Source organism: Pollicipes pollicipes, unplaced genomic scaffold (genome assembly GCF_011947565.3).
Source record: "Pollicipes pollicipes isolate AB1234 unplaced genomic scaffold, Ppol_2.1 Scaffold_3087;HRSCAF=3621_pilon_pilon_pilon, whole genome shotgun sequence".
Classification (NCBI taxonomy): domain Eukaryota; kingdom Metazoa; phylum Arthropoda; class Thecostraca; order Pollicipedomorpha; family Pollicipedidae; genus Pollicipes; species Pollicipes pollicipes.
Window position 1 is genome coordinate 13,125,931 of NW_023596225.1, and position 11,203 is coordinate 13,137,133.

The following is an 11,203-nucleotide window of genomic DNA, read 5'->3' on the forward strand; positions in this document are numbered from 1 at the left end:
TACCGGGTGCGAAGTGCTTCTCTGTTTCGAACAGTCAATCCTCTCCAGACGTATAACGGGGACGAATGTGATCGAAGTGACGACGGAACTGATGTTCATCTTGCAACAGAACCTGGCAAGACGGTCCGCAGACATCCAGCACGGTTCCTGGGAGCCACTTATAGGCCGAACCAGTCACTTCTGTGATGAAGACTGGGTCTCCCGTACGGAAAGATCTGTTGACAGAACCACTCGCTGTGCTGCTGCGGTACTGCCTTTCCTCCGACGGGTGAAGCTGCGTCAGGCGCGTTCTTGGAGCACGTTTGAACAGCATCTCTGCTCGGGCTTTCCCTGTTGCTGTATGTGGCGTATTCCTGTACTAGGTGGTCTGCGGTCGTTCTTGTGCTGGCGTCGTTTGTTATCCAGACGTCTGGCCATTTGCTATACGCATCCACCACGATCAGAAGCATCTTGCCTTCTACAGGGCCAGCGTAGTCAACATGTACTCTGTCCCATGGAGCGTCTGGGTACCTCCATGGTTGAGAGGGCACTTTAGGCGCTGCTTTCTGGTGTAGCTGGCATGCATCACAGACTTTGGTGAGCTCGGCCACGTCTGAGTCCATCCTAGGCCACCAGACCTGACTGCGGGCACGACATTTCACAGAGCAAATGCTGGGATGTCCTTCATGAAGGAGCTTGAGTGCCTTTTGGCGGCACCGTGGTGGCATCACCACTCAGCATCCCCCGAGCAAGCAACCGCCCTGTATACTCAGTTCGGCATTTCGACACTGGTACGGCAGGAAAGCTGGCGACACCTCTGACGACTTCATCCGTACCGGGTGAAGTGCAGACCTTCAAAGAAAACGGCATTCCTTTCTAGTCCATTCTAGCACATAGTCCACAGTTACCAGTTCATCAACAGCTTCACGCATCTGGATGACTTCCATGAGCGGAGCTACTGCAGCCTCTGCCACCGTTTCGGAGGTTGGCAGGCGGCTGAGGGCGTCTGCTGCTGCATGCTGTTCTGCACTGCCGGGGACGTGTACCAGCTGGTACTCGTAGACGTCCAGCGTGACCTTCCATCTCACCATATGTGGTAAGACGGCTTCTGGCAGGTTCTTGATTTTCCCGAGGAGCCCCAGGAGCGGCTTGTGGTCGGTTCTGAGCGTGAAGGGTCTTCCACACACGAAGCTGTGGAACCGCTTGACGGCGAAGACCAGAGGCAGACCTTCACAGTCGATCTGACTTTAGTCCGTTTCAGCTTGGTTCAGAGTGCGGGAGGCGAGGACGATTAGGCGTTCTCCTTCTGGTGTCATCTGGCACAACACAGCTCCTAGGCCATAGGAGCTGGCATCCGCTGACACGATGACTGGTGCATTACCGTCGAAGTGTGCGAGACAGGGAGCCTAGAGAAGAACCTTCGTTGCCCTGAAGGCGTCCCGCTGCTCTGCGCCCCATCGCCACTCTACGTCTTTTCTCAGGAGTGCATACAACGGTGCAGCAAGCCGCACTCAGCTTCGGGCAGAAGCGACTGTAGTCATTCAGCATGCCGAGGTACGTCCTCAGTTGTCCGACGTTTTCAGGACGTGAGGCGTCTCGCACAGCTGCTACCTTCTGCTCTGTTGCGCGCAGACCTTGTCGATCTGCACCCCGACGTAGGAGACCCCTGGCAGGAACCACCTGCACTTTCTTGGGTCAATTCTCAGGTTCTCCTAATCTGGTCGTCTCAGTACTTCCTCCAGGTTAGCGAGATGTGCAGCGTCGTTCGGACCTGTGACACAAATGTCATCAAGAAACATCATGGTGTTTGGGATGCCAGCTGGCAGGGTTTCTATGTGGCGCTGGAAAATAGCAGGACAAATGCAAACTCCATACACCAGTCTGGTTGCTTCAAAAAGACCTTTGTGCGCGATGACCACTGTGTAGACTTAGCTTCACGCTGACAATGGAATCTGCAAGTAGGGCTATTCCAGGTCGATTATTGTGGATTTTTTACCTCCAGCAAGTTGGGTGAGAAGTTCCTCCACTTTGGGCAGTGGATATTGCTCCAAGTGACTGGCTCTGTTTACGGTTAGGTTGTAGCTACCGCAGTCTTGCTTTGCCATCTGGCTTCAATACTGTCACCAGGGATGCAGCCCACTGTGCTGACTTGCAGGGCTTCAGGATTCTGGCTTCGATTTGACGATCTAGCTCCTCTTTCACCAATGATTGCAGAGCCCGGGGCACCAATCGCGGTTTGCAGAACACTGGTTTGACATTCAAATTTATCTCCAGGTGGGCTTCAGTGTTGGCTTTCCCCAACTCGGGCTTTGTCAGATTTGGGAACTTTTTCAGTATCTCTTGTGCTGTTCCCTCCAGTGAGGCCTTCACATGGAAGATTGCATGCCAGTTCAGTTTCACCTTGGAGAGACAATTTATACCCAGTAGGGATTTGCTGGATCCACACACTATGATCAGGGGTAGCACTTTCTTGCACAATCACCTTGACTTCCCCTATCACAGAGATGGGCTCACCAGCATAGGTTTCCAGTCTCTGTCTGGATTCCTCCAATTTCCTGTTTGGCCACAGCTTGCAGGACAGCTGTTCCCACATCACTGACACTGCTGCACCAGTATTGACTTCCCACTGCACTGGCTTTCCATCCACTTGCACTGTTATCTTAATTGGATGGTTTTCACTTGCTGTTGTCTCCTGCATAGACTTGTTGATCCTCAGGAGGTACTCCTCAGGTGGGCTTTCATGCTGGGCTTGCATATGGTGCAGTTGGTCCATCTGTTTTACTATGGTGAAACCATGCTGACCTTTGTTGCAACATGCTGTTTGAGTGTGACCATGTTATGCTTTCCACAATGAAAGCAATCCTACTTTTTAAAGCACTCCCACTGGCCATGTTTTGGGCTGTAGCATCTTGCACGTCTTCTGCATTTAAAACACTGTGACTAGCCTGGTTGCTTTGGTGCATTTTCTTTTGCATCAGGTTTGAGGTGGGCTCTTGTTTTTGCACTATGTTTTGTGCCTGGACATTTGCCTATGGCACAGCAAATCTGTTTGAATGGCATGCTTCAATGGCACATGCATGGGCTCTGGCTTGCTCCAAGCCTCTTGCAAATGAGTGCAATTCTTTGAGTGTCATTTTCTGTTGCAGGGCCTTTTCCGTCACCTTGGAATCTCTGACTCCCATGATCACCTGCTGGCGGATTTCCCAGGCAGAATCAGTGAAATCACAAGTACTGGCAAGGTGCCCAAGGCCAGCCACAAATGCATCAGTGGACTCACTTTCCAATTGCATCATTTGGTGGAACACATCACACTCATCTATATTTTTCTGTGGAACAAAATAAGACCCAAGCTGCCTGCACATCTTTTTGTGGACATCTGCGGCCTCTCCCGCAGCAGGCGGGGGCTGTGGCAGTGTTTCTTGCTGATCAAACACTGCAGGGCCAGCAAAATGGAGCAAGTAGCCTTTTTCCGGGCAGGATCTTCTACTTCCATCGCCAGACACATGTTTTCTAGCCGACAGTGCGATTTAGGCGACCGGTCGGGGTGCGTCACATTGAACTGCGGCAATGCCATCTCTTTTCAGGCGGGATCCTAAACTGATGGCGGGCAATTCAGCGTGAAAATAACAAATGCAAATTAATATCCTCACCGCTAATCTTGCTCCATACACGCTCAGTGAAGACAGATGGGACTTTGTTGGCTGGACATGCCTGCAAGCGCAGCCCCACACACGTCGCTTGGGGCGTCGCAATCAACTCGTGAGTTGGTTATATTTCCAAACGGCGCAGCGGAACATGTTGAAACACTGCCGTAGTTCGCTTCGCTACAATATCACAATGATCGTTTGATGTTTATCAAGCATAGAACCGACTTCTCGCACGAAAGTCTGCATTTTTGCACTTCCTTGCCTCCAAGACTGCCATTGCGCGTATGCTTGACACGTACAACCATCTGGAAGATTTTGGAGGGTGTATAAGCCCGGTGCGTAACCGCCCTACGTTTTGGAGGATGTATACGCACAGCCTACGAATAACTGAAGAAGTCCGCCTTTTTTATTGGGATCTGTAATTTTGATATATCTCCGGTAATTGGGCGTACCGGTCCGAGATTTTGTGCTCATTGTGCTCAGGAGATTAAACTGCATCAGTATACAAAGTTTTAGGTTTATTTGGGGAGTCCGCCGAATCTGCAATTTGGACCTGAATCCGAATGTGAAACTGGTGCCAACTTGACTAACGCCGCTTCGGTGAGAATTGTGATGGATGTCCATTCCTTAAATCCGAGATTGGCGGGCTCACGCCACAAGTAACGTTTAGCTCGGTTGATATTTCAAATCACATTTTGCAGAAGAAATCAAATATTGTCCTATATTACAAGAAATAAGAACTGCCTGGGCCTGACGGTGGCCACGCACGGATGCGGTTGCTGCCAGGGGGGTGTCATCAGTATCGGTTAACTCAAAAATTAAAAAAAGTGGCAAAAAAGTGGCAAAATCGAGCTTGCGTGAGAATGCAGGTAGTTTGGCAGCAAAGCCTACATGACGTCAAGTATACCATATTTGATGACGTCAGTAGCACGGAAGCCTCTCAATTAGCCAGCTGACTGCTACACAACCCACTAGTTTGAATGGTATGTTTTGGGGGCGTGCGGCTGGCGCTTCCCGGTTGGACTCTGAATGATTGGTCCACGGCTTTTTCATGCAAACACAATTCTGGAAGGGAGATTGAATCTCGGAATAGTTTGACCTCATCAGAATTTTATATTCTTCCGTGGGGTGTACATAGCTAGGGGTTAAACGTTATGCGGCGTTTGTAGCGCATCGCGTGTCGCAGTTGCCATGACTACGCCTCGTACGAGAGCTCTGAGCAGTTTGTCTTGAACAATTGGTAGCATTTAAAATGCTTAGTCTGTGAGCATTTTATTATGCATATGTGTACAAGCCCGATGTAAAGAAACGCTCGACAGTAGCATCATAAAGCCAATACATAGGGTTTTGCTTTACTTACCTTACTGCAATCACATCACTGTGATAAGAGCGAGAGCTATTACAAGTCAATATTGCAAATGTTCATATAATCATGTCTGTAGGCAAAGTAAATTATGCAAGCTGGGCTGTTCAACTCTGCCACCAGGCACAAACGGCACAGACAAGCCTACGGCTATCCAACGACAAGCCTGGTCATGGAATGCAATACGCCACAAACGCCGCGTAACATATGTCCCCGTGTTATATCATCATACATGCAAAAATCGTACGTTCTGATGAGGCTTAACTGTTCCATGACTCACTGCTCATTCCATAAATGTGTGCGAATAGCGAAATGACGGATAATTTCTTCTCAGTTCAACGGGGAACCGCCAGCCGCACGCCACCAAGACATGCCCACTATTCAAACTAATGGGTTGTGTAACAGTCAGCTGGCTAACTGACAGGGCTCCGTGCCACTGACGTCATCAAATATGGTATACTTGACGTCACGCAGGCTTTGCTTCCAAACTACCTCTTTTCTCAAGCAAGCTTTATGCTGCGACTTTTTCGGACCGGACGGTTCTACCTCGTTAGACAGCCTGGGTTGCTGCCAATTTTGCAAGCATATCCTCCGCGATTTGGCGATGAATGTCAAGAGGAATGATTACAAGCACAGACATTCTCGTCTTTGTGGCATGCATGTTTTCTTTGGTTCCAGGGGCGTCAGCAATGCATAATGAGTTTACGTTTGTTGACTTTGTGGCAGTGGTTGTTGGCATTATGGTAGCATTTGTTGCATTTTGTGCATGCTTAGGGGCTTATGCACACAGTCAAAATACTGTATAGATTTTACACAACATCTTTTTGGACTGAATTGTCTGGAATGTCTGAAATAAACTGTCCTCAATCTTGTGTTGTCTTGTACTTGACTTCTTACAATATCAGATGTGCGTGCCATTTACACGGCATGTTTACAGTTAACAATTCAGCCATATTGTGTTACAGTTGACTTTGTGTCACTGACATTCTTGATGGTGATCTGGATAATGGTTTGGAATGTGATGTTTTGCAGATGGCAGCACTAGAGTTGTGAATGCTATATTCACCCTGAGCATTCCAACATACATGGATGTGTTGTTTTTGGGCTCTGTAAGTGGCATAGGTCTTTTTCAAATAGCTCACCTAGTGTAGGCATAGTGAATCCAGGATCTTATGGAGTATTATGTCATCGTTGGGCAAAGCAGGATGAGCACGCAGCTGTGGGACTGCGCTATCATTGTACAGCGTAAGGATACTTATACTGTTCTTCCAGGATTTGTAGTGCCAGTTCTTGTACAATTGGTATAAACAGCATGGTTGTGGTTGTGGATGGTGGGCTTGCATCTACTCTGCAAGAATCTGGATACAGTGTTGATGGCCACCCACTATGGAGTGCTCATCTCCTGCACACAAATCCTGATGCTGTCTTGGAAGCACATTCCAAATTTGTTGAAGCTGGTGCAAATATAATAACATCTGCCAGTTATCAGGTATGTATCTCCCAAACTAATAATTGCATTAGTATTGTTGGCTTTATGTCCTGCAATACATTCAGTTATAATGTTTGTTTGCAATTGGAATATATGCTCATGATCTGTATTGCACTGTTGTGCATTTGTACAGCAGGTGCCTACATATTCATGTCACTGTTGACAGGCAAGTACTGGCAATATTGCCCAGCATCTAAAATTGTCTTCTGTGGAAGCAATATCTTTAATGAAGAGAAGTGTGGAGGTAGCCAAACAAGCTGCAGTGAGTTCAAGACATGGTAAGCACCAAACTGTTGGTAGCATGGTTGCAGTGGATCAGTAATTTTGGTGTGGAAAATTGGTATAAAATCAACATAGGTATTTTGCTATGATTCACACTTGGCTCATCTACAAAACTTCAATCCAACTGGAAGTTTGAATTAAAGCCAAAGCATCTAAAATCATTTGCCAAAAAGGGCTACTGTATTGTCAGGTCTCAACATCTAGTGATTCAAGCCATTGTGGTTTCAGACCTTTTTGTTATGCAGCTGTCATGTGAGTAGATGGCTTCCTTTCAAACTGCGTTCCCTTCCATTCCAAACCATAACTGAACACTGGTCTCCTGTTTATTCCAGAGGTCCTGGTAGCTGGATCTATTGGACCATATGGTGCATGCTTAGCTGATGGATCAGAGTACAATGGGAATTATCTGGCCAGCATTGACCAGGTTACACTTAAGGTAATTACTTGTTTGCCACCATGCATGTCATGTTGAAAAACCATTGGTATTATAAAATTTCAACTGGCGCTGAGATGCTACCAGTAAGTAGTGTTTTGGGGCATGTGGCACTGGTTGTGATTGACATTCTCTAAGAAATGTCTCCGGCATCATCTCTAGTGGAGTGCATAGTCGTGGCATCATTCCATAGCTCAACACATGTGCTTTTTTACTTAGATTGCTTTCAGCAATCGCAATGCACTGTGATGCACCCTTTCATGGAGGATGTGTGACTACAGATACCATAATAGCACTCAGGGCCATGGAGTGACTGAGTGTCAAACCCTGGCTCGGTGTGAAAACTGGAGGTGTGAGCTGCTCTGCTGTCATGCTCTGCCTTACTTCTTTTACAGTTTTATGGGAATAATTTGATCAGTCACTTGATATGGTACTATATGTCTTAAACATTATGGATTATTAAACACCTTATACTTATACACCTTGCACCTTATACCTTATACCTTATTTTGCCTGGTAATGTACTATACTTTAGGATTGGTCTGCAATGAGCCCAGACTGGTTTGACAGTGTGGATTGATAAAACTGATGAACTTGCAATGGTTTAGTATTGGCAGTTGTGACCAAAGTATTGCAGAATATTTATCTTTTATATTCAAATGCTATAAACAGTTACACCTACAAGCCATTTATGGCAAACATTATGTACAGCTTCCATTTTGCCATTCTTCATCATTTAGAAATCCTGCAGGACTTCTCTATAAAGTTTAAGGATCATTTTGAATCATGTGTTACTTGTCTATAAAAATTCAGAATTACATTTGTAATGTATGCAAGGTCTAAGGTTCGTTCGCGACTGCTAACAAAATCCCAAAGAACGTTGCTGGCCTCGTAGGGTTTCGCCGAAGTCTTGCATGCCAGTTGTGACAAAGGATCTGAGTAAGTCAATGTGCCACTAGGTCACGCCATAATATTGGAGAAAGTTGCGTCAAACAAAAACGTGGAAGGATGGTTTTGCTATGTTTATCATGCGGTGGTCGGGTGTCCAAAAGCTGTTTAATTTTGGAGTATGTTCTGACTCCACTTTGAGTCAAGGACGAGTCCAACTTCTCGTGTCTCGTACGGCACTCCTAGGAGTGGCATCGTCCGCGTGTGGCGGCGCTGGTGTCGGCCGGGGCCGACGTGCTGGCGGTTGAGACCGTGCCGGGACCTGCCGAGGCGCTGGCTGTGCTCGACCTGCTCAGAGAATACCCCGACCAGCCGACGTGGGTCGCCTTCTCCTGCCAGGTCAGTCACCGACAGGCAGCTCTGGTACGCAGGCTGTGGGTGGTCTTTGATGCTGGTAATCTTAGAAGGATGTGAACTGTGAGCCATCAACTGAACCGAGTCATGTGTGTTCAGATTAGTTTTCGGGCTCAAGCTGCGCATGCCGTTTTTTTCGGACGTCATGGTAACTGAATTATGCACCGCTGTTGGCCAATCCCCCTGAAACCAGCGTTGCTCTGATATTTTGCGCGAATAGCAGTGTTTTACTTACCAGTGAGGCGAAGCAGACGCGGCCAAGATGGGAACCGTATCGAGGTACGCCGCGACACTGGCCTGCATGTCCGTGTGGCGCACAGGACGGCCAGCGCACCTGCGACGGCTCGCTGTTCAGCGATGCAGCGGCTGCCGTCTGCGCTGCCCGGCCCTACAACACGCTGGCTGTCGGCGTCAACTGTTCGGAGCCGGTGGCGGCGGCCGCGCTGCTGCACTCGGTGGACCGACGCCGTGTGCCGCTGCCCCTGTTGGTTTACCCCAACAGCGGCGAACAGTGGAGCGGCGACCGGTGAGCGCGCGCCGTCTGCCCTTGCCGCACGCCTTCACGCCGAGTCTGAGCCGTCGGCCCAGTGACTATCTTGGCCTGACACAAGCCGTCACTGTCTAATCCCGGCCTCGTGTGAGCCTTGCTTGTGTAATCCTAGCCTGACATGAGTCTCCCTGTGTGGCCCTGCCGTGGCATGAGATTTTCTTGTGTGACCCTGACCTGACATCAGCCCCCCCCCCCCCCTCTGTAGTGTGGACCTAGTGCGAGGCCGCCCCGAATGTACCGGCGTTGGCGGTAGCTGTTTTAGTCAACAAATACCAGAGAGGGGTCACTGGTAAATGTTGCCCCATATTAAACTACACTGGCTGAATAACACTTTACTGATGCCGGTCCTGCAGACAGAGCCCTGAACTGCTCTGCCGTTTGATCTCGACTGAGTCTATGACCTGCAGGTGGACTGGTGGCGCGAAGGCGCGCCGTCTGGCTTCGTTCGTCCCCGAGTACCTGGCCGCTGGCGCTGTGTACATCGGCGGCTGCTGCCGGGTGGGGCCGGACCAGATCCGAGAGGTGCGGCACCTGGTAGATGGTCTGTGACGTCACTGGACAGCCTGCCCTGCCTCCACCGTCGGCGCCGTCCGCCGCGGCTCGGCAGCTGCCGACGTCCGACCGCCTGTCGGGCCTCCGTCCAGAGCCGTCCAGAACCGCGTCTGGCTGACCCCATCACCAAACGATCGCCTGTCGGGCCTCCGTCCAGAGCCGTCCAGAACCGCGTCTGGCTGGTCCCGCCACCAAACGGCCGCCTGTCAGGCCTCCGTCCAGAGCCGTCCAGAACCGCGTCTGGCTGGCCCCGTCACCAAACGATCGCCTGTCGGGCCTCCGTCCAGAGCCGTCCAGAACCGCGTCTGGCTGGCCCCGCCACCAAACGGCCGCCTGTCAGGCCTCCGTCCAGAGCCGTCCAGAGCCGCATTTGGCTGGCCTCGCCACCAAACGTGCCGAACAACTTCTGCATTGCTGCGCCTCTTGCATTGGGGTTAGGGAATGCCACGACGTTTTGTTGTGGTCTGTGATTTCGGGGTAATGTCTCGCATTCCCCGTTGTCCATCCACAGCCGTACATCTGGTGATATCTTTATTGAACTACTACCAACTTTCGACAGGACGGTTCGATACTAGCGTACGCGAACATGGACGGGTGTCGTCTTGCAAGCTTTCTTACAATGTCTGTGTGTCTTGGTGGTGTGGATTACTATTTGGATTTGGTACACTTCGAACAAATCATAACAATGTAATTTAAACCTGATAAATTGAGGGCGCCTTCTAGGAAATGGTCCAATACCAGGGCACAAAACTTAAGTAGTCAGTGAGAAATAGTTGCACCTGATTCTTGTACCGGACCTGCGCGGAACGTCGGATCGTATTTAGCTTAGGGTGCTCAAACCCCCTGCAACCGCAGCTGAGCCTCCAAGTTACAACTAGGCCCCGATCTAATGCATCATAGTCATATTTTCAATGCAAGCAATATGGAGACGAATTTTATGTGTGGGACCATGTCCGCACTCCCGCTTCCCTTTTCGATCATGCCCGCCAACTCAAGAGAAAAATGGAAGCAAAATTTAAAACAGGTTGTAGTTTTCTGCAGCTGTCAAAAGCAAGCGACCGATATTCCGCGGTGTTAGTATTTGGGTGTTCTCTGGCCTTTCTACCCCAGGAATATCGACCCCTTCCCGCCGTCTAAGCTGTTATAAAGTGTATCGGAAACGCCGATTTCTTTTAACACTCTAAGCACAAATCGGGTGCCAGCTTTTCTGTTGACTCCCTGATGTATTAGCCCAGTCGTCTGCGCCTGGCAGGAACCCTGTCTGTGTGAGTGGGTATGCATCACGTTACAAAGCGGGTACATCTGTGTGAATATATAGGCATTGTGTCTATGGATGCGCGCGTCAATTACACTGGCTCTTCGCAGAATGGCAGCAACACTGTTTACGGTTAGTTGTGTGTGTAGGGCACATGGATTGATTGATACGAGTATTTTTAGTGGGTTCGTTCATACAAAACACATCGGTCTCGGGTATCGCACGGTTTTGCGATACGTCAGGCATGCCTCTCCACATCACTCAGCACCAGCATAAAACAGACCCATGCGCTTTGAACCACGGTTCAAACACCGTCAGTTGTGGGCAGCTATTACATTAATGTCAACTGTT

General features: G+C 49.4%; 1 protein-coding gene and 1 long non-coding RNA gene across 5 annotated transcripts; one reads left to right on the forward strand and one right to left on the reverse strand.

Moving 5' to 3' along the window:
- Positions 1-1,110: 1,110 nt before the first annotated feature.
- On the reverse strand, positions 1,111-4,477 carry LOC119090630 (uncharacterized). The gene is made up of 2 exons (XR_005093274.1): positions 1,976-4,477; positions 1,111-1,750 (listed from the first exon to the last, which is right to left on the reverse strand). It is a non-coding gene; the product is annotated as an uncharacterized LOC119090630 (long non-coding RNA).
- A 1,036-nt stretch (positions 4,478-5,513) lies between these two features.
- On the forward strand, positions 5,514-10,946 carry LOC119090629 (homocysteine S-methyltransferase 3). Of its 4 annotated transcripts, none has more exons than XM_037213470.1 (7): positions 5,514-5,667; positions 6,262-6,478; positions 6,645-6,756; positions 7,093-7,196; positions 8,328-8,480; positions 8,816-9,021; positions 9,453-10,946. In XM_037213470.1, the coding sequence occupies exons 1-7, from the start codon at positions 5,594-5,596 to the stop codon at positions 9,592-9,594; spliced, it is 1,008 nt and encodes a 335-aa protein (XP_037069365.1). In that variant the 5' UTR covers positions 5,514-5,593; the 3' UTR covers positions 9,595-10,946. The 4 variants fall into 4 exon arrangements, with proteins under 4 accessions (XP_037069365.1, XP_037069366.1, XP_037069368.1 ...); XM_037213471.1 differs by having other exon boundaries at positions 5,514-5,646; XM_037213473.1 differs by having other exon boundaries at positions 5,514-5,642.
- The last annotated feature ends 257 nt before the right edge of the window (positions 10,947-11,203 follow it).

What these genes read in the sequence shown, in the direction of transcription:
- LOC119090629 (XM_037213470.1), top strand. Translation starts at nt 5,594, where the DNA reads ATGAATGTCAAGAGGAATGATTACAAGCACAGACATTCTCGTCTTTGT. An exon ending in TGCAGTGAGTTCAAGACATG is followed by an intron (nt 6,757 to 7,092) that starts GTAAGCACCAAA and finishes TGTTTATTCCAG; the next exon opens with AGGTCCTGGTAGCTGGATCT. An exon ending in GGGTCGCCTTCTCCTGCCAG is followed by an intron (nt 8,481 to 8,815) that starts GTCAGTCACCGA and finishes TGTGGCGCACAG; the next exon opens with GACGGCCAGCGCACCTGCGA.